Genomic DNA, 25,629 nt, shown 5'->3' on the forward strand with positions numbered 1-25,629 from the left:
AAAAAAAAAAAAAAAAAAAAAAAAAATCACAGTTTTGATAGTTCTGTGGGGAAAAAAAAACCCTCAGCAAATTTGCAACAAAACTGTTAAGTAATTAAGGCAAGACACTTCACACATGAACTTAAACTGCTAATTAAATCCCCCCTGCTTAATTGACTAGATTTGCATATCATTCACTGAGGAATGGGAATGGCTTGGGCATTACACAAGCACTTCCTTGTGCAAAAGGCAGCTCTGTAAAACCAACCAAGGGCAATGAGAAAACGCAATGGCAGATTCTGAATGAAATAGAAAATTTCAGCTGAGATTTTCAACATTCTTTTGTTAAGAACATTAGAACATAAGTGATTCCAACAGCAACGTTCAGAATTACAGCAAATGTTTTATAGCCATGCTAACTATTCCCCTACTTGTAACCTGTGATCATTACTGCCTGCTCATACGCACAGCTGTTACTCCCAAAAATGGGTTTACATCCAAGAGAATCCATTTCAGCTTAAAAAACAAAAAAAAACAAAAAACCCAAATAACTTCATTTCAGTCACTGTAGGAGAAAAAATGTCAATGTCTGCATGCCTCTGCCACTAAATTTAGTGTGAATTTTAAGAAAGGTTTGAGAAAACTTTCAGATCTGTGGCAGGAAAAAAACCCTTTGACTCCAAGATTAAATCAAGTCAAGGAAAACATGCAATTATCTGCCAGCTACATGGTTCATAAATGACCTGAAGCGTGCAGGACGAAACTAGTCTGACAGAAGCACTGCTCCAAGGATGTCAGATGACGATTTTCTTTCTTTAAGTGGATAAATACTGAGAGTCAAGAACACAATTTCCCAACATAAAATGGACTCATTGTTTCAGGCTGGTTACCAGACACAGGCAGATACTGCAGCAGAAGTTAATATCTGCTCACTTTTGGGAGGTAATCACTGCAGAAAGGATGCTGCCATACTTCCCTTTTTAAAGGATGAGATTCTTTAGCATTTGGAAATGTTGTACAAAAAAAGAGCTCAGCATACAAACCAGAAACCTGCCAGGCCTGCAGCAGAGCACTTCCTTCTGTCTCTGAATGTTGTACTTGTGCAACAGAGATATTTGTGTGATTGAAGTGTTAATATTATTACATTATCAACCTCTATCATTTCTGATCTTCTAAATTAGAAAAATAAAAGCAATACAAAAGACATTTAGCTTCTTTATCTTGATGCAAAAGGATTTTATAATTCAGCCACCAATAAAAACATCAGAATGCTTCTGATGCCTAGAGTTGCACCATTAGTAAAACAGGATTAGGTGAGATTGCCGTCAAGTTTACTACTTGCATATCCTGACAAAAAGGGCAGTTCTGCGAGCTGCTCCTTTTCATAGCCTCCTTTTTCAAGTGAGGCTTCTTATACCAATAACCCAAGAACAAACTTTTTAATCTAACGGCAGCCCCATTTATTCCGGGAATTGAAGCAATCATGTTTTAGAATACATACAAGCTTAGGAACAACAACAGGACTGACCACAGGGTCAGCCTCGCACTGCTCGTGCCAATAACGTAGATGATGCTGATACCACACTGTCATCAACTCCAACAGACACTGCAGCCCTAAGCCAGACTAATGCTCTGCAGTGGTGTCTGCTTGGACACGTGAGACTGAGTAATAAAAAGGCAAGAGCTAGGGAGTTGCATCTGCATTATAAATGGAATTTAACACTAAGCATTATTTTATCTTTAATAGGACAAATACAAGCAAGGGTCTGGGGTTTTGTTTGGGTTTTTTCACCATAATCTTATTTTAATTGATCTCCTACTGACCCAACCCAGATGGGGATGAGGACTGGAGACTACAGGCAAAGTGTAGCTGCCCTCCTCACTTTGAGTGTTATGGAAACTTTCCCATCCGATTCCTGATGTCAATCACTGATACAAGAAAAAAAGCAGCATTTTCTCAACCAGACTGCTCTTCTGTTGCACAGGTTTTACTGCTCTCAGCTGAAGCTGTTAAGGTCAGAAGAGCTACTTTTTTCTTTTGCTAGATCACTTACTAGACCAAGCAGGAGAAACTTAATGGCAATCAAAACACACACAGCTAATACTGATGTAACTGAAGATTCAGGACCATTTTTACACTCAAAATCTCAGGAAGTGGAGAGCAGCCCTAACAGCGTATCTCACTGAGATTCTGACTGTTGTGTAAGCTGGTATCACATCACTGATATTACATTCCATTCAGATATTGATAAGGAGATTACTTCTTTTGCCTCAGCTTGTATCTTAAGAAAAAATAAAAATCCCATCCTTTATCTCATTTTCCAAAGGTTCTGCAAGTCTCTGAGACCTTAATATTCTCCTTAACAAAGCCAGCAGCTGCTCCACCAGCCTGTGACATGGATGGTTTTCTTAAAAGGTTTTCATGTGTTTTTTTCTCCCAGTTCAGTGTGCTTTGCATATGAAACAGGACATTTCCCCACCCTCCACCCCCATTCCCTCCTAATCCAGAAGGGACCTCACTTCCTCCCTCTCACACAAGCAGCTCATTCAGCAAAAGGGAAATCCCAAGATGCACTCGGGCAAGGAGCCTGGAAAAAAAATACAAACCAACAAACCAGAAAACAAAACCACCATCACCCCCCGAAACAACGAGCTACCAGTGTGTCCACAACAGCAGGAAGAGGAGCCACAGAGCTACTCATGATGAACTTACTTCTCCAAACTACAACTCGGAACACAGCTCTGCCATGCCAGCCATTTAAGAAGCTTTTCCAGGGTAGCAATTCATTTTTCGCCTTACAGCAATCTAACCCACAGAACTGCAGCTCTCCTCTGCCAAAACAGAAGTTACACAAAGCCAGCTTGGAGCCTCTTTTTCATCATTACTGAGGTAGATTTAGTGGGGTGAATTTGGAGCAACTCAATTTTTCCTTTTTGCAATTAGAATTTAAAGCCAAATTTGTTCCTGGTTTTTAAATTAAAATTTTAAAAAATCAAGCAACCTTTTCCTACTTAAGAGATTCATTAGAAACAGGATCCAGGGGTCTCCATATTCCTCTTCCCTGAGATCTAATGCTCACTTTGTGACATTCAAACCATCTCCAGCAATTTATTCAGATGTCACAGGGGATTACGATTTTGACTGAGGCAGTGAAGGAGTTCAAAAGGGGGTGGGTTAATTAAGAAAAGAAACTACACAAAAACTACAGCAACTTTAATGTAAGGATAAGAGAGGATCCAGCTGCTCTTTAAGGAGAACGTGAATGAATGTCCCTCTTAGAAACAAACATATCAAGTTTTGTGTGAATCTACTGAAATCAAATCAAGTGATAAGGGCAAACTGCACCAAGAAATTAGTCCAGCTAGTGAGGGCAAATCTGAAAAACTGTTACAAACCTGAATTATCAATTTTTATGTAAATTTGTAAGAGTAGAATTTAAATGTTGAAACAGACTTCTGAAAAGCTAATGCCACTGAAACCCTGCACATGACTCACATTTTCACTTGTAAAATCTCAGGAGAACTTGACCCCCAAATCATAACCAGTAAGGAGAAAGTGACTGCATTCAGAAGCTATGACAAGTAATTTCCACTCTTAAGATGCACTTGATAAAGTTGGGCCAAGCCCATTGACTTCACTGGAGTCAAACCACAGAGCAAAACATTGCCTCGACTACCCCGTCAATTCAAGAGAGGCAGTAGGTCCAATTCCTTCTTAGGAATTGGTCTCAACTGACTCATTTTGGATTTTGAAGAGTGGACTGTCTTCCGGCTGATAAAATTAGAAGCTGCCATCAGAAAAAAACCTGAGTCAGTTGTGCACCACAGCATGGAAACTATAGGTAGGACAATCCATAGGCTGCTACTACTAAACTGGTTGAAACCACAGCTCATACTCCAGCTCCTTCCTGCTCTTGCAGGGTAGTAAGCATGTGTCACGTAAATGGGAAAAAGATATGTAACATTTTTCATCCTGAACAGTGAACTGCTAAACTCAAAATAAAGCAAAGCGTGACAACCAGTACAAATGCAAATGTCCCAAATGCCAAGACTAACATCTCTAAAACCTAATTCTATGCTTTCTTTTCTTAGCTGCAGGCCCTTCCCAGCCACTCCTTTTTTCCACCTAAAAAAAAAGAGGAAAGGGATGACTCAAAGCAACTTGAATTTCAAGCTAAAGCCACAAAGCGCTGAGTGCCTGATCTCTAATTCAAGGTGTGCAGACAGATCCACTCTTGCCTCAGCACAGCTAGGTTAGTTGTCACCAAAACTTCAGAGAGACCAGATTTATTGAAGAGACACATGGATAAGTTAAACAATGCTGTAAATGATGCAGGTAATATGGGAAACACAAGACAATAGGAGTTACAGCACTGCCAACTCTCTCTACCCCTTTTTCCCCCCGTATCACTCCTTTTTCTTTTTCCCTTTGTATTTAGAGCTTTAATAATTAAAAATTACAGAATAATTAAAATACAGTAATTTAATAATATTATGCCATCTGTCCTCTAGAATCAACTGGGCTGAGAGAAGCATCAATTAAGCAATTATAAGAAAACATTTTCACATAAATGTTTCTAGAAAATTCAGGCTTTAGAAAGGGAACTCCTGGGTTGCTCTGCTGTGAAGACCAAGGCCTCTGAACAAATTGTGCAAATCCACTGAACAGTGTAACAGAGTAATTCACAACACTTCCCACTTCTACTCTGTCTACTGCTGAATGTGGCCCAAAGATGAGATATGGCTTTACCCATTTTGCAAAAATTACTGTTGTGGCAAAAAAAGAAACAAGCAAAAAGCCACACAAAACTAATTCTTTGGATTGTAACAGGCTTCCAATACCTAAAGGGGCTGACAAGAAAGCTGGAGAGGAGCTTTGGACAAGGGCCTGTAGGGACAGGCCAAGGGGAATGGCTTTAACCTGCCAGAGGGGAGGCTGAGATGAGCTCTTAGGCAGAAGCTCTTCCCTGTGAGGGTGCTGAGGCGCTGGCACAGGGTGCCCAGAGAAGCTGTGGCTGCCCCATCCCTGGCAGTGTTCAAGGCCAGGTTGGACACAGGGGCTTGAAGCAAGCTGCTCTAGTGGAAGGTGTCCCTGCCTTGGACATGAAGAATCTGAGCCTCTAAAACAGGTAACATAGGAAGCAGAAGGGGGTAGGGGCCTTCATAAAAATGCAGGATATGACTGAAATTATACGGAATGGGTTTCCTTCCAACCCTAACAGATGCTGTCCAATTAAGGATGCAAATAAATCACCTTCTGCATTGAGAGTCAGAAAGCACATACATAAGAGCTTTGTAAATACATTTCAGTTTAAACTTGCATAATTCTCCCAGTGGAGAAATCCGCTTCAACTTATGCAATCCTTAGAAAGAGACATCATTACACACAATTCTGTGCCACTAAGAAACAATCAAGACGCATCTCTAGAAAAGATGTGCACCCACACACAATTAATTACACGGGTGTGAAGGGAGCAGAGGGGAGAAGCTGCAACAGGGATGCAAAGACCAGTCTGCTGTTGCCACAGAGACAGATGTGTTACCGAGCTCAGGGGCTGCTGCTCCCCTTTCACCAGCCAGAGCTGCCTGTTTAGACTTAACCCAGACTTCCGAACACTTGATATCCTGTCTGCTATTTCAATGCCCTTACTCAACGTTTCAGACAGACGTTACACAAACTGGCTGGTGAAAAGGGTTGAGAAACCAAGAAGCAATCCAAGTCAATGACCTTATTCTCTAAAACGATACCATTGACTGCGCAGAGAACGAAGAACAAAGCACAGGGTACATGTCTTCTGAATTTATCACTGAAATCTGTCATAGAAAAACACAAGCACTAGGCTGGATCTTATTTTGTTAACCTTGCTGCTGTCTTTTATTCCGTAAAGCCTAAGCAATTCTTGTGCTTCCAGTGCAACTGATTTCCACACCGAAACACAAACAGCTTCAATTTAAAACAATACCTAAAAAAACACACCACAGAAAACCAAGTCACATTTTCTATAAAGCACGTGCAAAGGTAACTGTACATAAATCAATAAACAACAAAGCCAGAAACCAAGTTATTGATTAGCTCCTTTGCTGTTTACCTCCGGCATACAGAATGATGCTGCAATTTTTACATATCCACAGAGTCTCTATCCTCATGTCCATTTCCCGTGACTTTTTAAATAAGACTGGTAAACCAAGGAAAGACTACTTCACATGAGTAAGGGAGGCAGGACCTGTTCAAGAGATCATATGACCATGCAGCTTATCAGGTTGTATTAATACACACCCAGTCCTTAGAAAAGCCCAATTTTATGTGATAGCAACCAAACCATCAATGAAGTCAATGACAACAGCTCCACACATGGGAATTCCCACTGGCTTCCAGGACAGCCCTGTCCACAAACACTGACAGGATCAGAGCCTGAATTTGAATCAGTGTTTTGTTACCTCATCCAACCAAAGTCAAGGCAAAATAATTAGCTGGGTGCTGAGGAGCCCACCACCATCAGCCAGCAGGCTTTCACCCCTAGAATTCAATTGCAAGTAGCAACCAGCAGACAAAACCCTTTTAGTCTGAACCCTGGCAGCTGCAGAAACCACCACCCCATCCAGTAAGATCTATCCAGATCAGAGGACCATCAAATAAAACAAAACCTCATCAATGAGCTAAATTAAAATACTGCAGAAGCAGAACTGTGGGTTCTGCCCTCAACCCTAGAACAGGCCCACAAGCTCAGTGAAGCTCCTTTGTCCCAACACTGACATGTTCTGGGCCAGAATCTGCCCCTCTGTTCTGTGACTGCCAGTCAACACACAGGAAGAAGTCTAAAACATACACAAGTCTTCTGTGGTTTGTGGGTGAACTGGTTCCAATTACTACACTGGCTGATTGCTGGAGTGAGAGCTGAAGGACCAGCCCCAGAGCCCTAACCTTCAGATTAACCTCATGCATTCCAGAAGACATGGGAATGGGTGACTTCAGTAATAAACTGAATTTGAATCTTTGCACTGACAATGAAATACATAAGACATATGAGGCTATACAAGGAAAGGAAGGGACTTCCTTTGCACATCCTTCCAGAGCAAACTTGCTTCTTTGTAATTGTTTTCCGGAAACATATATTGACTATGTTAGGGACTGAGAGAGTGAAACGGCCCCAAAAAGATGTGCAGATTTATTAATGTAGATTATCCAGATTCACAGAATCACAGATTCAAAAAACACATACAAATGAATTAGATATTATCTAATAAAGCATATCATCAACACACACACACATGCTATAACTGACAAATTTAAAACAAAACCACACTATATTACTACATTTTAAAGTAATGCTTCCTGTACACAAAGATCAATTTGAATTAAGTGCTCTATGGCCACTCAGCTAAAATAGTTTACCTTAGTAATGGACAGTATTCTATTGATAGATTCTCTACAGTTCAGCCTAAATTACTTTTGCCTAAGCTCTAATTTCTTTCCAAGAATCCCCCATTGGATTTAGCATAACTGTTCCAAGATGGTTCCCTCTAAATAAGAGGGATAGTGTCAATTCCAAAGTTTGCCTATTAAAAAAATCACACAAAAGGTGAGAATTGAAGTATTTTCTGGGTCTAAGTACTGCACACATTGAGACGCAATTCTTTGTGTGATGGCAAAGCAGTTTGGCCAGCCAAGCCAGCACTGTGAGTTCCTATCATCAGTTATCACCAGCCATAGACAGCCTGCCCACTCCTTACTGCAGTCAGTGCCATTCAAAGTCCTTGACCTTGCCAAAATAACTTTGCTGATAGACAAGAATAACATGAGTTTTCAGTAAGGATGGACAATACACCTCTTTAGATACCCCCATCTTGCTTGGGCTCAACCACCTCAATATATCCCCTAAGTTCCCCTCGTTCCAGCAGCATGGAGAACCCAGGAAGGTGTAGATAAGGTCCAAGTGGCTGCCAGGATTTTAATCGCTGTGTTGTCTAGACATGCTCCAAACAGCCTCACACAGACATCTCCAGATGCTTTTACAACAAGGATCTAAACGCGCCTCTCAGCAAGTGCAAACACACCTTTGCTGGTCAGTCAGCCCCAGCTCCAATAACTACACTCACATCCCGGCAGAGACCAGGTGTGGGGCTCCTCACACATCCAAAAATCAGCTCTGTTGACGTGCATCTGCAAAGCATACTACTGTTTGGGCAGAACATACGCCCAAGCCCAAAACCACAGAAATGGAGAGGCAAGAGAGACAGCCCAGACAATGAAGGGAGAGGCAGATGTTCAAACATTTTAGGCAGCGATTTGCAAAAGAAGAGACTGCATGTGATTCCCTCCCTAATTCAGGAGAACTGAATTCAGGAGCTTAGGAACTATTCTGGGCCAACAGAGAGCCACAGTTGACTCAACATCATTAGATCATCATTTGCAGCATATTCTTTGTCTAACACACATGCATGTACCTGCTGCTTTGTTCTTGATCTACAACATCTGTAGAACTGTTTGCAAGCTTGGGGAAAAAAGTGCTGATGTCTGCTTGAACACAAACATTTCCTCAGGTTCACAGGGCTTTGTTTAAGCGTGGTGTCTGTTTTGAAGTTCAGCTTGTAAGCTGTAAAAGGATTCTGAACTAAGTTACTGCCTCAAGACTTCAACGTTTTTTGTTTAGGGACATCAAAATTTTTACTGAAGGGTCTCTAATATAATTCTTGAGGTAAGAAGACAAATGACTCCATTGCTCCATGATAAAACAACTGAACTCTCCGGTCTCCAGCAAAATTTTCCATGAGTATTTATCAAGTTAGTTCTTACCAAAAAGAATAAATACATTGTGGATAAAATCAGGAGTCTCTCTGCAACACCTACTGTTGGATATACTGTTAACAAATAAATATATATATAAAAGATATACTGTATAACAGATAAAGAAGGTTACTACTGGCAGGAGGCAGGACCTTAGGATACAGAAATATATGCCTTCCAGCTCTACTACTGCAGGATTTCAGATGGTCATAAAGCACAGTCGCTGTGCAGCCCCTGAACGCCCACAGCCACCCCACACCTCAGCACTGCACTACTCTACTCACAGCAATTTCTGTCCTTTGATTTGGCTGCACACTTGACCTGGCTAAACCCTACTCCAGCTGAGAGAGCTGCGTGTTGTGGCAGCGCCAGGTTGGTAGGCATTGTGAAATCAGGTGGGAGGCCTCCTGTGCTCATTTGTGTGTCAGTACCCAGAATGCCGCTTCTAGCTTCCAGCTACTTCATAGAAGCGCTGCTGGGACTGGAACCGTGGGAACGCTGCAGCGCTGGCGTGTGTGGGTGTGTTCACACGTGTGCAAGAAGAGCTCCTTCATTCTCTGATCACATCCAGCCTTACTGCAAGTACAGCTGTCTGGCACACAGGTAGGAACAGGAAAGCACTGACAAATGTCACTCGGTTCAATAAGTAAAAAAAAAAGACACAAAGGGCTCAAAAGAGACAGCTGAACCCACCCTCCTTCACTGCAAACAGCAACCCACAAAGCCTTCAGGCCTGCTTTTTGAACTCATTCAATCCTAGAGGAGGCATGCTGACGTTCAGAAAGCACAGCGCTGTCTCACACAGCCGTGGAAAGACTGCATGAGACACACACCAAGGCTGTTATCTACACCAAGCAAGTGGTGCTCAACATGCACCAGCTGCTGAGCTCAAGAACAAGGCTTTGGCACTGAGGATGGATTTCTAGGACCCTGTTTTGCAACCCTGTGAGGTTATTCATGTTTGACATTTCTAGAAACTTCCCAGAACGTAATGGTTGTTCTTCACACCAGTAATGGATAAAATGAGACGGGCAGGGAAACAGAACATTCACTCAAGTAAAAGCCATGCTGATGTACAGAGACTCTGAAAAGACCAGAGAGAAGGCAAAGCAGAGAAAAACCCTGCATGAGCATAAAAGGTGGAAAATCCAGTGAAGGATACATAGGGAAATGGAGAAGTTATCACATGGCTCAAGGAAAGACACATAGCTTTGGGAAGTGGCAGGAAAGTGAAGGAGTTTATAGAAGGTAAATCATTAATCCATGGATGAACAGTGAGGATACAGAAATCTAAATTTTAGAAGACGGTTAAGGAAGCGTCTGAGGCCTCTATGGTTCCTGCATAGTGAGGGCTCAGCTGTCACAACTCTCTCCAATTTTTGCTTAAGACCCTTTGCCGACTTCACACAGATGTAGATGAAAGCTGCTTCTGCAAGTGGCAAGACCAAGCAACACGCATCTTGCTCACTCAACCAGGCTGACTGAGAGACAATGTATCTGCATCTATGCATACATTTCTGGCTACTGACAGACAGATGTGCACAACGGGTACTTGATGCATGCAGAGGGTATGTCACGAACGCAGTACCTGGTAAAGCTCTGCTGTGTAGCAATGCTTCAAAACCACACCAAGGGAAAAAAAAATAAATAGGGAAAAGAAACAAATAATGAAGGGAGAGGGAAAAAGGCAGGTTTGCCACTGCGCTGAGTCTGCACCGGGGGCTTGTGCCAACCCAGCTCCTCCATTTAAGTCAGACCCTTAAAAGGCAGAGCTGTGCTGGCAGAACTGTATACACCTCATTGCATATCCTCATGAAAACACAGAAAAAGGTAAAAAAATTCACTGCTGCTCAAACAGCCATTAAACAGTCATATGAATCCCATGCTACCAACATACTGAGGGAGCCCAGGGAAAACACATCACACAAAGCAGTGTATACACATACATAAATAAATAAATTGAGAATCTGATAAAAAGCCCACTCTTGAAAGTAGAGAGAGGACTGAATATCTGTCACAGCAGATTACCAACACCTCTGTATAAAACAGAACAAAGCAACACAGAGATCTACATCAAAAAGGACGACCACCACAAAGACACATATGCTTCACCCTTTCATCCACAGAGAGAGACACAGAGCCCAACAGACACACAAAACCCACAGGGACTAACAGGAATTAACACGAACACACAGTCATGGGACCATCCTTTCATTTCCTTACTAGGCATCTAAACTTTACTCCAACGCTACTTGCCCCTAGCCACAGTCTACCAATCTTAGAGCCTGATTAAATCTCTCCGTAATTATCTGCACACACTGCTACAACACAAATGACCTTAGCATATGATATCCGCTAGCTGAGCCCAATGGAAAAAAAGACTTCAGAAAAAGGAAGGATAAGCAGACAAAACTCTGCCAGCACTGCCGGGGTCTCCTCAAGACTGCAACACATTAATAGGAGAGCCATGAAGACGACGCTAAAGCCTTGAAACTTGAGTCTAGTCCTGCTCTGGGTGTATGACAAAGCATTCTTTTTTCCCTACCCCATCATCTGAGCGCATATTCGCCACTGCTCTTCCCCATAAAATTCCTTGACACTTCCCAAATGAACCTATGCAGGAGACTGTAACATCTTATCATGACAGATTTTTGGCACCATATTCTGTGCAAGAGATAGCATAATTTTTGGTGTCCAGTATTAAGGATCTTGAATTCCCTCTGCAAGAAGAGCTGCGCTGCATGCAGATTTTAGAGGAGGGTGGCGGGGGGAAGAGCTCTTGCCATGTTCTGATCTAGGACCTATTAAAGGGTCACCAAAAAACTCAGGCAAAGCCAAGACTTCGTAGTTTTCTCTTGTTCTCCACCTGCAAGTTCATCTGGGATAAATCATCTAACTGAACAGAATGCTTTAAAGCCTTGGAAGAAGAGGAAAGCGCACCTCTACCAACATTGATATTAATTAAATTCTGTAAATGGCCAAGCCAGGAACACAGTACCTTTTCTTGAGCAAAAATCTGGAGATTTCTTACTTTTGCTTCCCAAAGAAGCCTGCCCTAGAAAATCCATTTCCCAACATGCAAAATGCCTCTGCTTTCAGAGCAGATTTCTCCTTGCACAGGCATTCATATACATCCATCCCACCACTCCATCTTAGCACATGACTGACGGAGAATAGACAAGCCATTAAAAACACATCCACCTCCAACCACGGAGATAATGTGGCTCATTACAACCTAGCTTTGTCACAGCAGTTCTGACACTCCAGCGGGAGGAAGAGGAGGGGTGAGGGCGAGGACTGAAACGGGGGCTGAGCACAAGACCAGGAGAGAAACTGGAACTTGAAGAGGGAGCCTCTGCTCCTTCCCCACAATATGGGTTAGCCAGGCCTCTCAGGCTAGGAGGAATTACTGCATTGCCTGGGCAGGGTGTCTTACAAACGCTGTGTTTGGACATTTTTGTTGTGTTTTTAACAAACAAAACCTCTATTTGAGTCCCATTTATTAAGTCTATTTCAGGCAGTGTATTTGCCCCTTTAGGCAGGTGTTTGATAAGTTAATTAAGAATTTTATTGAACATTCTCAGTGGGCTTTAAACGTTACTTCTGTTTTGAGGCTTGTGTTATTGCCATCCGCTCCAGACACATAAAACCAAAGAAAAGTTCAGAGATCTCTAACAGACCAGCCAAAATCCAACCAATGAACCCGCAGTGTAAAGCTCAGTAGGTGAGAGTTTGCTTTTAACCGTATTCTGGGCGTTGGGGAAGCCAATTGCTCACCCCACAGGCTCTGCACCCTCACCAGCACCCTGGAGTCTGTGAGTGAGGCCTCAAGGTTCTGTGGTCCCACCACTGCCCATGGATAAGTCCCACTGCCAGCGCGAAGGCAGCCTCCCCCCCCCAGACACCAAGGATGCTGGGAGCTAAAGGCAGCTCGGACTGAAAGAAAAACAAGACACCTAAAAGAATACTGTGCTTTAGCAGTCTGGCTCAGCACACGAGGCACGGCATACCTTAAACTCCTGCTGCAGCTGCCCCGAGACAGATTCTTTTGCTGAATGTATACATAATCCAATATACAAAAGCCTGTCTGGTAGGGAGACTCCACAGGGATACTATGAAAGCAGGGACTTGGCCATTCACGTTCCACACAGCACCAGTAACCTGTGCTACTGTCTGGATTTTTTTGTTAGGAGCCAACACTGTTATTTCAATGCAAGTATTTAGACACTCTATCCTCCACCTCCACCCTTGGCAGCATGCAGCTGATCATATAAAAAACATACGTATTTGCTTCTGGAGCGATCAGAAACCGACTTGTTTTTTTCTGGCCTCCTTCTTGTCTTGACTCCTAACTGAAGCTCTCAAGACCTGAAATCACATACGTCCTACCAACGTCTGGGTCAGGGCGATGGATTTCAAAGATCAGGTTCCATCTATAGTAAGCCATGCAAACACACATGTATCATTTAAACAAACTCTAACTACCAAGTTCAGAATACAAGCCGAGGAAAAAAGGTGCCACCTCAAACGCTGCTCGTCTCCATTAACACACACGTGGTGAGAATTAAGAACACGATTAGATTGCTGAATGACTCAAAGGAAAAGCAGCTGCTAACAAATTGGGTATTTCGACGGCTCGACGGCTGTTAGCGACATTGGAGAAAATTCCTTTTCTCTTTCTCCCCCCACCCCCTTTAAAATCAAAGGCATCACTTACCCTGGGGGCTTTCCTCTTGTATTTGTTGTTATAGTCAAATTTTTCTTTCATTTCATCTAAGAGCTGGCCCAGTCTAGCTTTCTCCTCTTTCCCAGTGTAATCCTGGCTGAGGAGGATATAGGATCTCCAGTTTGCAGAGTCAAAGCCCCAGTGGCAAGTCCTGTTTTCCAGAGATTTGTGAGAGTGGACCACGAATTTGTGAGGTGGATACATAAGCCTGCAGTCCAAGCACTGGATGCAGGCTGCGCTGGGGTTATTGTAAAGCTCTGGCACCAAGAGTCCCTTACACTTCCCAAAGCACTCATGATACACCTTGAAGCTCTTCTCCGTAAGCTCCAGCTCAATTGTGCTAGAGAATTCCTTCTTGCAGTGGGGAGGATAGGTGCCACCATAAAGCAAGGCGTTACAAAGCCTCTCAGCATCAGTTTTAGTGATGAGCCCGCAGGAAGGAGCGGAGAAGGGCAGGATGCCCATGACTTTGAGGATTTCCAGCTGGTCAGCAGTACATCTGGAGCAGTAAATATGTAGCTCATCACACACCGAATTAATCTGCTGCAGGGAGAAGTCCCTGAGCACAGAGTTCAGGATCTGGGGCAAGCAAAGCCGCTTTTCTCCACCCACCACGAAGCAGGAGATTGTTTCCCCTTCCAGGATGGTCTCGCACCTCTCCGTAGATCTGTCCGAGGGCATGAAGAAGGGACCAGGCATCACAGGAGGAGGCTGGATAGGGGGCAGATGCAGAACAGGTTCTGCTGGGTCTTTGCCATTGTCCTTCTTGTACATCTCCTGTGCCCATCGTGCTGAGAAAGCAGCAGGGCCACCCAGGGAGCTCATAGAGCTCAGATGAAACTGTTCCAAGGTCTTCTGCAGTCCTGGATGAGGCTGGAAGCTGCTTCTACTTACAGTCTCCATTTTTTTAGTTTCTATTCCCAAAACAAACAACAAAAATCCCCAGTTATCTTCCACCCTGGTACAAATCCACTTAAGGGATTTTTTTTTTTAAGAAAAAAAAAAAATCGAACAAAATAAAACAACCCACCCTTGTTCTTTTCTCCTTCCCACTCAGGTTTAACAATCCACTAACGAATAGGAAATATATCCTTTTGTATGCGTGTCTCTCTCTTCGTTTTTTCCTTCCTCTTACTTCGTTACAACCTCAAACCCTCCAAGTCTCCAGCTGCCCCGATGGAGCACAGTCACGGCAAAAAGAGGTCTTCATCCGAGCACTCAGCCCCTCAGCCAGCCCCCAGGCAAAGCAATCCCGCCTCCCACACCTCCTCACACACACACACACACACACACACACACACACACACACACACACACTCTCTCTCTCTCTCACACACACACACACACACACACACCACCCACAGCAACACAAAAGTCCGTGCCACGCTCCGAGCTCCACGGGCTCAAATATGTTCTGGCGGCTGCTGCTGCTCTGCAGCGATCGCCCTTCTGTCCATATCCACCGGCAGGAAGGCGAGGGGGGAGGTGAGGAAAAGCACAGGGAGGCGGAAAGCTTCTGTGGAAGGGAGCGACGCAGGAGGAAAGGAAAAGGCCCAAATCTCCGGCACTTTCAAGGCGGCGCGGGGGCTTCGGACGGGCGATAAGCAGGCTCCTTCCCCCGCGAGGCCCGTCAGCTCGGTCCAGGAGGGTTCCTCGTCTCTCCGTTCGCCCTTTCTTCCCTTATCTTTCCCGGTTTTCTCAGCGTGCCGTGGGGAGCCGCGGTAACAGAGCGCACATCCTCCCAACTCCTCTTTCCAGCGGAGACTGAGAGTGCCTGAGCGCTGAGCTAATGCAGGCTGGCTCAGCCGCCTCCTCCTCCTCCTCCGCCTGCTGCTGCCCGCTCTGTTTGTTGGTGTCTGCCTCAGTCATTGAATCCCGGCCAAGAATGTGACCAACTCCCCGGCCGGGCTCTTCCAGGAACAGCGCCCGCCTCCCCCCGCCGCCGGCACAGCCCGCGCCGGATAAACTGCTGGGTTCACGGACCGCCGCGCCGCCGAGGCCGGGCGGGAGGGCGGTGGCTTCTCCTTTCCTCCGGTATAGCGGGGAAAAAGCGAACTATCAAAAGCGCGTCCGCCGCCAGAGCCGGTTACAACGCCTGGGCTCGACCGGGAGCCCACGACCCTTTCTCTGGGCGGAAATCACAGGCGTGCAGGCTCGGGTTATAGCCGAGGGCAGCGCCCGCGTTCCCGACCGCGCGACGCCTTAACACGTGCAAGGAGCGCAGGGGCGCCACCGCCGCGGAGGTGCGCGGGTGAGCAGCCCCAGGCCCTGCCGGCAGCCGTTCCCCGAGGCCGGGCCGGTGGAGCCCACCTCTGTCGCAAAGCGGGCGAGCCGCGGCCGCCACTGCGGCGCACGTGAGGGCCACCCCCGCCGCAGAGAGGGGGCGAGCGCCCCCTACCGAGCGACGCGCCACGCTGCTCCCCTGCCCCCTACCGGCCCGGCGCGGCCCCGGCGGCGCGCTGACATCACTAATGTGACGTCATTGGTGCGGTCGGGGGCGCGGAGTTCCCTAGTCGCGAGTGACGTCACGTATGGAGCTGGGCCGCGCAGTGGGAACGGTGGGAAATGCATCCAGGGGCGCCCAGCGCGGGTGTGCGGAGCAAGCTGGGAGGTTCCGCCTGGTGCCTCCACACTCGCTCAACTGCGTGCACCAAAACGAGGCTGGAGAGCGCTTTGACACCCAGATGACTGCTAGGAAACTCCCTGTACCGCAGTACCTTTAACCTTGAGTGATGCGCAAACCGACCATCCTGATAGCCTCCTCCAGAAGAGTTCACCATTGCAGCCTAAAACCAGGTAGATGAGGCCACGAGAGGAAGAACAAGCGGACCCATATCCAAACAGCTCTTAGAAGAGCAAGCAGAAAACCAGAACGGCACTGTGTACTCAGGCTCCACATAACACGGCAGGGAATGCCACAGACTGTCCTGGTTTGTTTGTGGGGTTTTATCCTGAAATCCCACTCAGCATAAAGGAAACAGGTGTCACAGAGTTGCAAAAGAGCTTTGATGGTGCAACTACACCAGCAATTCTCCAGAGAGGAGCCTGCTCTCACATACCCAAATCAGAAATCCAGCCTTACAGTGTTAAAGGGGAGGCTGGAGAAGGATAGAATCAAATGGTGCAGGCCATTGGCTGTGTCTTCAGTGCCGAGAAAAGACATACAGAGAATCCTTCCCAACACAAAAGCCACTGGTGCCAAGAAGTCTCTGTTCGTACAGTGCACCACACACAAATCTGAAGATCCACAAGTGGAATTTTAGATATTACCACAATCCCAAGATCTGACGATGTGTTGAACAGTCCTGGCCATGCAGCCCTTGCTGACCCCTGACACTAAAGAGGTGACCACATTAAGAGGAAGCCAGTCTAGGAATTCTTCACTGACTAACAGGGTAGTTAGAAGGTTTTAGTTAAGAACAATTTTTAATAATCCTCTAGAAATTATATATGGCCCCTTTTGACCATATGAAGGACATATACAATGTTCCATCTGTTCCATCATTCTCAAATCAAAGGGTGTACTTTATTAGAAATAAAACCCTTCCCAGCATTCAGCCACTTGGAAAAGTGGTGTTGGTGACACAGGAGAAATACCAGATCCACAGGGAAGCCTATCAGGGATACAGCAATCGAACTGACAAGCACCAAAGGCCCTCAGATACAGCAGAGAACAGCAGCAGCATAATTCTCTAGATGGATTTAGTCCAGTTCCAGTCATTATTTAAACTCACTAAAATAGACATGGCCAGATACACTCAAACATCATGTGTGGCATCCCCGATTCTTTCACAGAGCACAATTAATGCTTGCAGGAGGTTTGGATGGCAATAGGGAAGGTCCTTAGGTTTGGAATCTGGGTTACTTAGCTGGGTTACTCCCTCTCCTTTACCCCCCAGCAAGTCAGGGCAGCAGGAGCTGCAGTTCACTTTATGAGAGGTGCCATGTTCCCTCCCAGATGAGTCTTTTACACAAGTAAATCACTGGATCATTTATGGGTGGAATTCATAAATGGAATTCCTGAAGCAGAGGGGACTACCAAAAAGACAGGAAGGATGGTCTTGTGGTTAAGACAGAAAACTCGGGACATCTGGGGTCCATTCCCAGATCTCCCACAGACTTCCTTTTGCCTTGGGCAAGTTGTTCTGTCTCTCTGTGCTTAGTTTCTGTATCTGCAATACCCAGATGGTGAGCAGTTAAGAGTGGCAGCTTCTGAACCTTAAATTCATGATGGGACAGAAACCAATTTCCAAATCCTGCAGTAACAATACAGTAAAACTCCCATTTCTGTATAGGCCACAGACTATGCAGAATTAAACAGCAGCAGGGCAGGGGAAGGGGGAGCAACAGAGCTGTCATTTGGGATTAAGGTGGTTGTGGCTTCTGAAGTCTCTGCCTCCCGCGATGACAGATTGTGAGTGCTGTGCATCTTAAAACAACACTACTCTTTCCCCCGGTCGCTGTTTGTCTCGCTCCAGTTCCAAAGCCCTCTAGCTGGAGAAAGCAGAGGGGAGAAATATCTCTGAGGAAGGGCCCCAACACCACAGAGTTTTTCTCACTCTCTCCCTCTTCTCCTCCCCCTCTCTACTGGCTTCAAGGCCAACAGCTCCTGGAACACAAACACTCTTGTAAACTTCTGAACCACACAGCCCTGTGGTGGGTGGGTGTTTGCTCCCTGCCTGCCAGTTCCAATCCACCCACAGATTCCAAAGGCCCAGAACAAAAAGCAGACTCCATTTTCCATATTTAACAGGCAATTTGTTTCCCTCCCTGCTTGCAGAACTCAGTGCCTCTCACAAGCACCATGTCCCACCTCTCACACCAAGTGGAGGTTATCATGTTTATGCACGTGTTTATACAAGCAGAGGAGAAGTGCATCCTAAATGAATTCACCCCAGTCCCCTGTCGGTTTTGGATGCCTGCTTAGTCAGGAAGAACTGGGGATTATCCAGGGCTGTGCTGTGTGATGCGGCTCTCTGACAAAACATTTGGGAAGGGCCTATTGGGAGGACTGTGGAGAAGGAAAGTAAGTTGAAAATAAAAGTGCGCATGCAAATGTGACACATCAAAACTCGCGTTGTAGCTCGCATTAGACTAAATTCTTTATAGCAGCAAACATCCAATTTCTCCAAGTTTCTATTTCACATACTCATATCTAGTTTTGATATTCTGGTACTGAAATAGAACAATTTCTGCACAACCAGGATACTTCTTTCCCTCCTTTCCTTTGATCATTACCTGGTAAAGGTCATCATCCTCACTGATTATTTCCTTTACAGTGAAACTGGGGTATGCCAAACTACGCAGAACCAGCAGAATGAGGTTTCAAACTCTGCTGAAAAAGCTATCTGAGAATCAGGTGGTCTTTTTTTCAATCAAATACTTTCATTTTTCATCAACAAACTGAATCCACTGACAGAAAATTATTTCACAAATGCTTACCAGCTTCTTATCTTTTTGGCTAAAGCAAATTCTGAGAGGTTTACTTTTAAAGAGGCCAGGATTTCTCTCAGATACACACCAAACAGAGTGAATTTCAAAACATCTAAGAAGTTACAAGAAAAAAAAATACTTGTGAATTTAAGATCAACCAAACTAAAAACATCGCTGTCGGAGAAGGTCAACAAGGGGCCCAAGTCAACAGAAATAGTCTCTTCTTTTAATTAATGGAAAAATCAACACAACCACACAACCCCTTTTCAGACCAAAGAGCTCAGTGAGGTGCCTGGGACTTCCATGGTATTTATCACCTATCAAGTCTGGGTGAGCTTTAGGATGCTGCACAGCCTTGAAAATTTACCTCTCTACAACACTTCACAGACTGGTTACGGGTTTGATTTATACACAAGTAGCTCATTTGTAAGGTTATTTTAGGCTTTTACTGTGCTCCAAGAAATGGCAAGATCCATTCTGGTAGCAGTAAACCCGAAACTGGTACTTATGAGTGGGGAGGTGTATAGGTAGATGTAAAACATTCTGAAATTTTTGAGTTACATGAGTTGGCACTTGATAAAGATTTCTTAAGATAACCTTGGATAACAGGATAAGTGGGAGGTCATTCCAGTGGGGAGTTCCACTCTCTAGAAAGCACAAGGGAAGCAGAGCTGGAACTGAATCAGGTTCATCTGGCATTTCCAGGGCACCCTATGTGATTCTTACTGCAGTGTTCTGGCTGTAGAGATAATCAGTTGTCAGTCTTTGGATCAATAAGCTAATGAGCTCAGGGTTAGTGATCATTTTTCTCCTCATAAAGCCATTCAGCATTTAGAAAGTTATTAACAGGTACAATAGGAGAACAGCAGCATATGTCACTGTCGCTAACATGATTCAAACAGCAGCAGACACAAGTGAGCAAAATTTCTTCACTTGCCTGATGGCACAGAAAAATATGCACTTCACCTTGCTGTCCTGCTCTCCAGCCCTTTCCACGCCTGGCCAAAAATGATTCCTTAAAGCTATGAGTTGAAGGATGTGATTTGTAACTGTATGTCTAAGGTAACAGTGCTACAAGATAGTAAAAAATATCTAGGCTCTGCCACTCACTCCTTTGAGCTGAAGTTTGAAGGTGGTTTTAAAGGATGATCCAGTAATGGAGCAAGTTTGCCATCATGCAGAATCTCTGCCTTTGGCAGCTTGAAAGCCTTGTAGGGTCCAAATCACAGGAAGACTGAGAAAGCAAGTCCAGAGTGAGGACAAAAATGCAGAGCTCCCCTTTCACAGGTTATTCCCAATCCAGCCATGCTGTGGGTTTTCAATCATAGAATCATAGACTCATAGAATCATAAAATTGTTAGGGTTGGAAAGGACCTTAAGATCATCTAGTTCCAACCCCCCCTGCTGCGGGCAGGGATGCCTTACGCTAAATCATATCACCCAAGGCCTCATCCAACCTGGTCTTGGTGAATATCAATGAAAATACCCAAGTTGTATCAAACTTCTGAACAACTAAGGCTAAGGAGCTACGGTGCTGGCCTCCACCTCTTGGAAGGCAGAGCCAGCTAGACTGTGCCGCATACAATCTTCCTCACTTTGAGAGAAACTCAAGGCCAAGGAATAAACTGAAGAAAAAAACCTCAGTGACAGAATTTGGGAATGCTGAAAACATACTCCAAGGCATATGAACAAAGCAGGGATATGTAAACCAGAAGTCATCATTATTTTCTTCACTTCATTCACAATGCTCAGTTCCTGTCCAGCTCAGCCCTACAGCCTATCTCCCTCTATATCCTTTACTTCTTTCCAAAGTACAGAACCTCTCGATTAATAGACATCTCTTATTCCCCTCTATTCCTGATCCTCAGATGATAATCATTTAGTCACCTAGTATGGTGTTACAGCAGGTTACAGCAGTGGATGGTTTTTGCACCACAGGTCCCTCATGCTGGCCAGCAGAGCAGCTATCATGCTAACACAATTCAGCAGGCCCTTCAGAACAAAAGCTGACTGTAGCAAACTTAAGAACTGGCTTGAATTGTCACAGAATTTGACTAATGGGCATACAGCCATAATTAACATATGTAATGAACATATGACCTGCTTAAAACATGACTTGCTCTCACACCTAAAATTCACTTTTAAATGGCAAGAAATCATGAGGTATCCAGGGGACTGAAGGTGAGGGGCTGCAGAGACACGCAAAAGAACTCTCAATCTTCTAGAGTCTTTCCATCCGAAGCTCCTGGTATGTTGCTCAGGGCTGCCCCTCCCACCCACCCACCCTGCACCTACATGCCCCAGTGGATGCTGCCAAACACCTCATTAAACAAAAAAAAAAGGCACGTTACCACCAATAAAAAATTAATTTAAGGGAAGAGGCAGAGCCAGAGAGGGGAATACAAGCTGGAACTCCTGGGATTCCCAAAGGAGCTTACAGAATAGTCCTGGTAGGTGATTTAGGACTACACAGCCTTTTTGTCATTTATATTAACACAGACTCTTTAACTTCCCAGCATATCCAGCAATAAGCAAACAAGGCCTAGCATATGCATCCAGTAGAGGAAGGGACATGCACACCAAGCCAAAGCCTTGTCCCTGTAAAAGGAGCAATGGAACTGTTTGCTCTGACCACCCTCAGCATTTCCTCCTTGCACAGTTCTTACATAGCCTGTAACCAAACAGCCACTATAACCGTTCTAGGGAAAAAAATCAACACATTTAAGACAATGTTAAACCAAAGACTTAAGCAAAGTGTCTCCCCTAGCTCAGGGCTTACAGCTGTCTAGTGTGTCCCAAAGCAATCAGTATCAAAGGAAATGAGTGTGCCAACCTTGCACAACAGGAGTTACTGATTAGCAAAACCTCAGCTTTGAGCTTCACCAAAACAAAGTGGGTAAACTCCCCTCCCTTGCCCTCCCACACACACTCTATCACACGAAGAAGCTGTGGGAATACTGATCTGATCTTCTGCAGCTGCTGCAGTGAGTAAAAGGGCAACAGAGCTGGGCTCTACAACCAGCATGTATCAGCTTGCATGAGGGTATGGTTAATACTGCCTCATTTCTGTTTTACCTGAAACCCATGTGCAATTGGAAGGCCAAACATTCCCTTCCTCAACAGCCTCTCTCAGACTCCAGGGAATGCATGTATCTTTTCTGTAATCTCTTCCATCTTTGAGATCATTTCCCATCATCATGGTATCCATATTTTGCAAATAATATTGATAAGTTTAAGTGCACCTTTACTAGAAAGACACTAAGGCTTTATTATGTGCTGGTTGGCTTATCACTGAGGCTTCTGATTCTAATCTCTTTTCCCATGTTCTTTGGTAGATACTTTACAAGAGTTTAAGATGCAAAATCATGGTGGGGAATTTCAAGGTCTGCTTGAAATTCATGGTATCTACTGCGTATTGTAAAGTGATCCTCTATCTGCTGGTCTGACATGTGAACCTGCAATTTATTTTGAAGGTCTGTGTCTCCTATAAATAACACACAGAGCACTCCATGGAGATAAGTGCTTTCATCATCACTTCAGTAATTCAGAACATGCTGTCCTAAAAATCTGGAATTTTTTCTCCTTTCTCGCAAATTTTTATGGGATGATCTCATATTTATGATATTTCTGGCTTTCTGAATGAACCTGTGACTAAAGCACATGCATACCTCATTAGCATTATGAGATTTTTCTTACCAGCATGTAATGAAAAAGAAACAAATTCATACTGTGATTTTACAGATGTGGAAGAGAGGAACAGAGTGGATATACAGCTGGCTTAAGGCCACCCTGCAGATCTTCATCTGGATCCAAATCTTTTACCAAGTTAAAATCAACTGCTTTAACTTCATAGCTTTTTATTTTTTCCTAACAGAACTCCACTGGTATTCCTAGAACTACTCCCAAGTGTAATTTATTTTGAAAAGAGAATCCAGCACTAAAAGATAAAAGGTTCGGGGGTTTGTTTGCTTGTTTGTAAGACTTCTTTCATGCTCCCATGGGCCAGACAACCTGGTTTCTGAAACACCTTCAGTCTGGTAGAATCAGATGGAGAAAGTCTTCCACCAGACTGCTATTCACTGACTTGTCTGTGACTTGCTATTGCTCTGTTCTCTTTTTCAGGAAAAGACACTCAACATTTTAGTTTCTAGACAGCTTCAATTGTTAGACCAGTTTTTATATAAAGCATTTTCAAGTTTCTTCAAGTTTTAACTAGCTATGTCTGAAAAGAGGAGTGCAGAAACTAACAACAAGTGATGTTAAGGCAGCAGGTTCTCAATATCCCAACCACTGCATCACAATGGAAGGACATTTCCCCAGCCTACCCTCTTCTGGCAGTACAGAGCAGAAAGGCAATTTAATGTTTCAGCATAATTGAAAGGGTACTGCTGAAATGAGCTTCTGTCAGTGAGCTTCGCTCCTGTCTCCAGCAGTCCTCCACTTTCAGTATTCCCCATGTCCGTATGCACAGTACTTATATAAATTAGACCCACTTCACTTCTCTTATGTGGTCCTCTGACGGAAAAAATAAGGGTTCAAGATTATTTCAAACAAGCGATAGACTCATGTTCCTAACTTCTATTCTGTGAACAGGTACAGCATTTGTATTAAACCAGTGACTGTGAAAGGAAGAGCTGCAGGAAAGGTTGGCCTTGCTTAGATTACCCTTCTTTATCTCCATCCTTCAAAAATTTCTGCTGGGTTTATTTTCTGAATGTGGCAAGCCTGAAAATGGCACTCTCTTCTTCCTACTATTCATCATGTAACCTAAAGCCCATCTTGAAGCAATGATCATGTCTGTACTGTCCACACTGCAACATTACCATTAGGACCCACAATCCATGGGCTGACACACCAGCTAGCACCTTTCCCTCCCCTCTGCTTACTTTCCTTGTGCAGGCGAAACCATTCATTGCCTTCTGGGGCTAGCACTGGACCCGCACAGTTCTTAGTAATGAATGCAACCTGTTCTAATGAATGTGAAGCTTATTTGTGAGTGTGGAGCTGCACTCAATTGCCTGACATTTCACATTTCTCACCATAAATCTGGGTAACACTTTATTTCAATTACTGGGACATTTTCTAACTTTTATTGTTTCTGGCAAACACAGGCAAAATGAGCTCATTCATTATATAAGGTATGTGAGCTATTTCTTCAGGGGAAATTGTATTCTATATCATCCTTGCCATCCAAAAAGATGCCATTCACCTCTCTTCTAGATGTCAGTAAATATCACTAAATATCACATAGATTGAGGATAATTAATCTTTTCATGAATGACAAGAGAGCTTGGAAAATGATACATCCATCCATCTATTTTTCTGCATTCCTAACATACTCATCAGTGCAACCAACTGAGGAGCCATACATCTCATGTCCTTTTCACATCTCCATTCCCAAATGGGTGTAGATACCACCTTGAGATGATACAGATGAGATTCCAAACTACAGATTTCAGACCCTGATTTTATTTCTCCACGGTAACTCTGATCTACATGTGTTACAGAGACCAGTACAAGAAACAGGAAAATGACCCAACTGATGAGCACAAGGCTCCTCAGGAAGATGCTGTGTGTTGAGGACTAGGCACCAGAGACTGCAGTCAGGGCCCTGAAGAGAACCAAAGGATTTTACAAATGCCTGGAAGCCTCAGTATAAAAATCCCTTTATATTCCACACTCCAACCCACACCCCAGCAAAGTTCAATAACTTCATTAAGCTGAACAGTACTATATCTGGAGAGCTTGAACTGCTCTAGCTCTCCAAGGTCAAAGCTTGCACTGCATCCAGCTCTGGGGCCCCCAACACAAGAGGGATGTGGAGCTGCTTCAGCAAGTCCAGAGGAGGCCATGGAGATGCTGTAAGGGCTGGAGCAGCTCTGCTCTGGAAAAGACTCAGAGAGCTGGGCGTGTTCAGTATGGAGAAGAGAAGGCTCCAGGGAGACCTTAGAGCACCTCCAGTGCCTGAAAGGGCTACAAGAAAACTGGAAAGGGGCTTTGGATAAGGGCCTGTGGGGACAGGACAAGGGGAATGGCTTTAACCTGCCAGAGGGGAGATTAAGATGAGCTCTTAGGCAGAAGCTCTTCCCTGTGAGGGTGCTGAGGCGCTGGCACAGAGTGCCCAGAGAAGCTGTGGCTGCCCCATCCCTGGCAGTGTTCAAGGCCAGGTTGGACAGGGTTTGGAGCAGCCTGCTCTAGTGGAAGGTGTCCCTGCTCATGGCAGGGGCTTGGAACTGAATGAGTTTTAAGATGCCTTCAACCCAAACCAGTCAAGATTTTATTAAATCAGTAGACCTGCAGAAAAATCACACCCAGCATGTCCAGGCCTTATTTGTCCCAAGCAATCAGTACCACATTTCAAATGGATTTCAAACTAAGATTATGTTTAGACTCTTGATCTCCATAGTGATAACGTAGGGCCAGGATGCAGTAGGTGCTGAACACTCTGCAGGTAATATAACCCCTCACTTTAAAACCAGAGCATAACTTTTCAATTAGTGAATTCAGACTAGGGAAATCATAACTCAGGCCACTTCTTTTGACAGTTGTTGAAGCTTTAGAGATGGACTCCTGCTCTTGGACTCTGGAGCCATGCCTCTCCCCTTGTCTGTGCACTACATCCCCTCCTCAGACTCTGCCTTCCTTGTTCCTAGTGCTGAGGCTCAGATGATGGAATTGGCCATTTGCCCAGGGAGGGGGGGGTTGT

The 25,629-nt window shown here is 44.6% G+C and overlaps 1 protein-coding gene across 1 annotated transcript in view; it reads right to left on the minus strand.

Annotated features, from left to right (window-relative positions):
- The window catches only part of SKI (SKI proto-oncogene), a 98,743-nt gene extending 83,088 nt beyond the window's left edge, over positions 1-15,655 (minus strand). Inside the window, exon 1 of the mRNA XM_062614602.1 lies at positions 13,482-15,655. Within this exon, the coding sequence (XP_062470586.1) occupies positions 13,482-14,393 (912 nt within the window). The 5' untranslated portion in view covers positions 14,394-15,655. The remainder of the gene's footprint in view (positions 1-13,481) is intronic.
- Positions 15,656-25,629: the final 9,974 nt, after the last annotated feature.

This window comes from Pezoporus occidentalis, unplaced genomic scaffold (genome assembly GCF_034315485.1).
Source record: "Pezoporus occidentalis ecotype Australia unplaced genomic scaffold, CSIRO_AGI_Poc_V1 ctg176, whole genome shotgun sequence".
Taxonomy (NCBI): domain Eukaryota; kingdom Metazoa; phylum Chordata; class Aves; order Psittaciformes; family Psittacidae; genus Pezoporus; species Pezoporus occidentalis.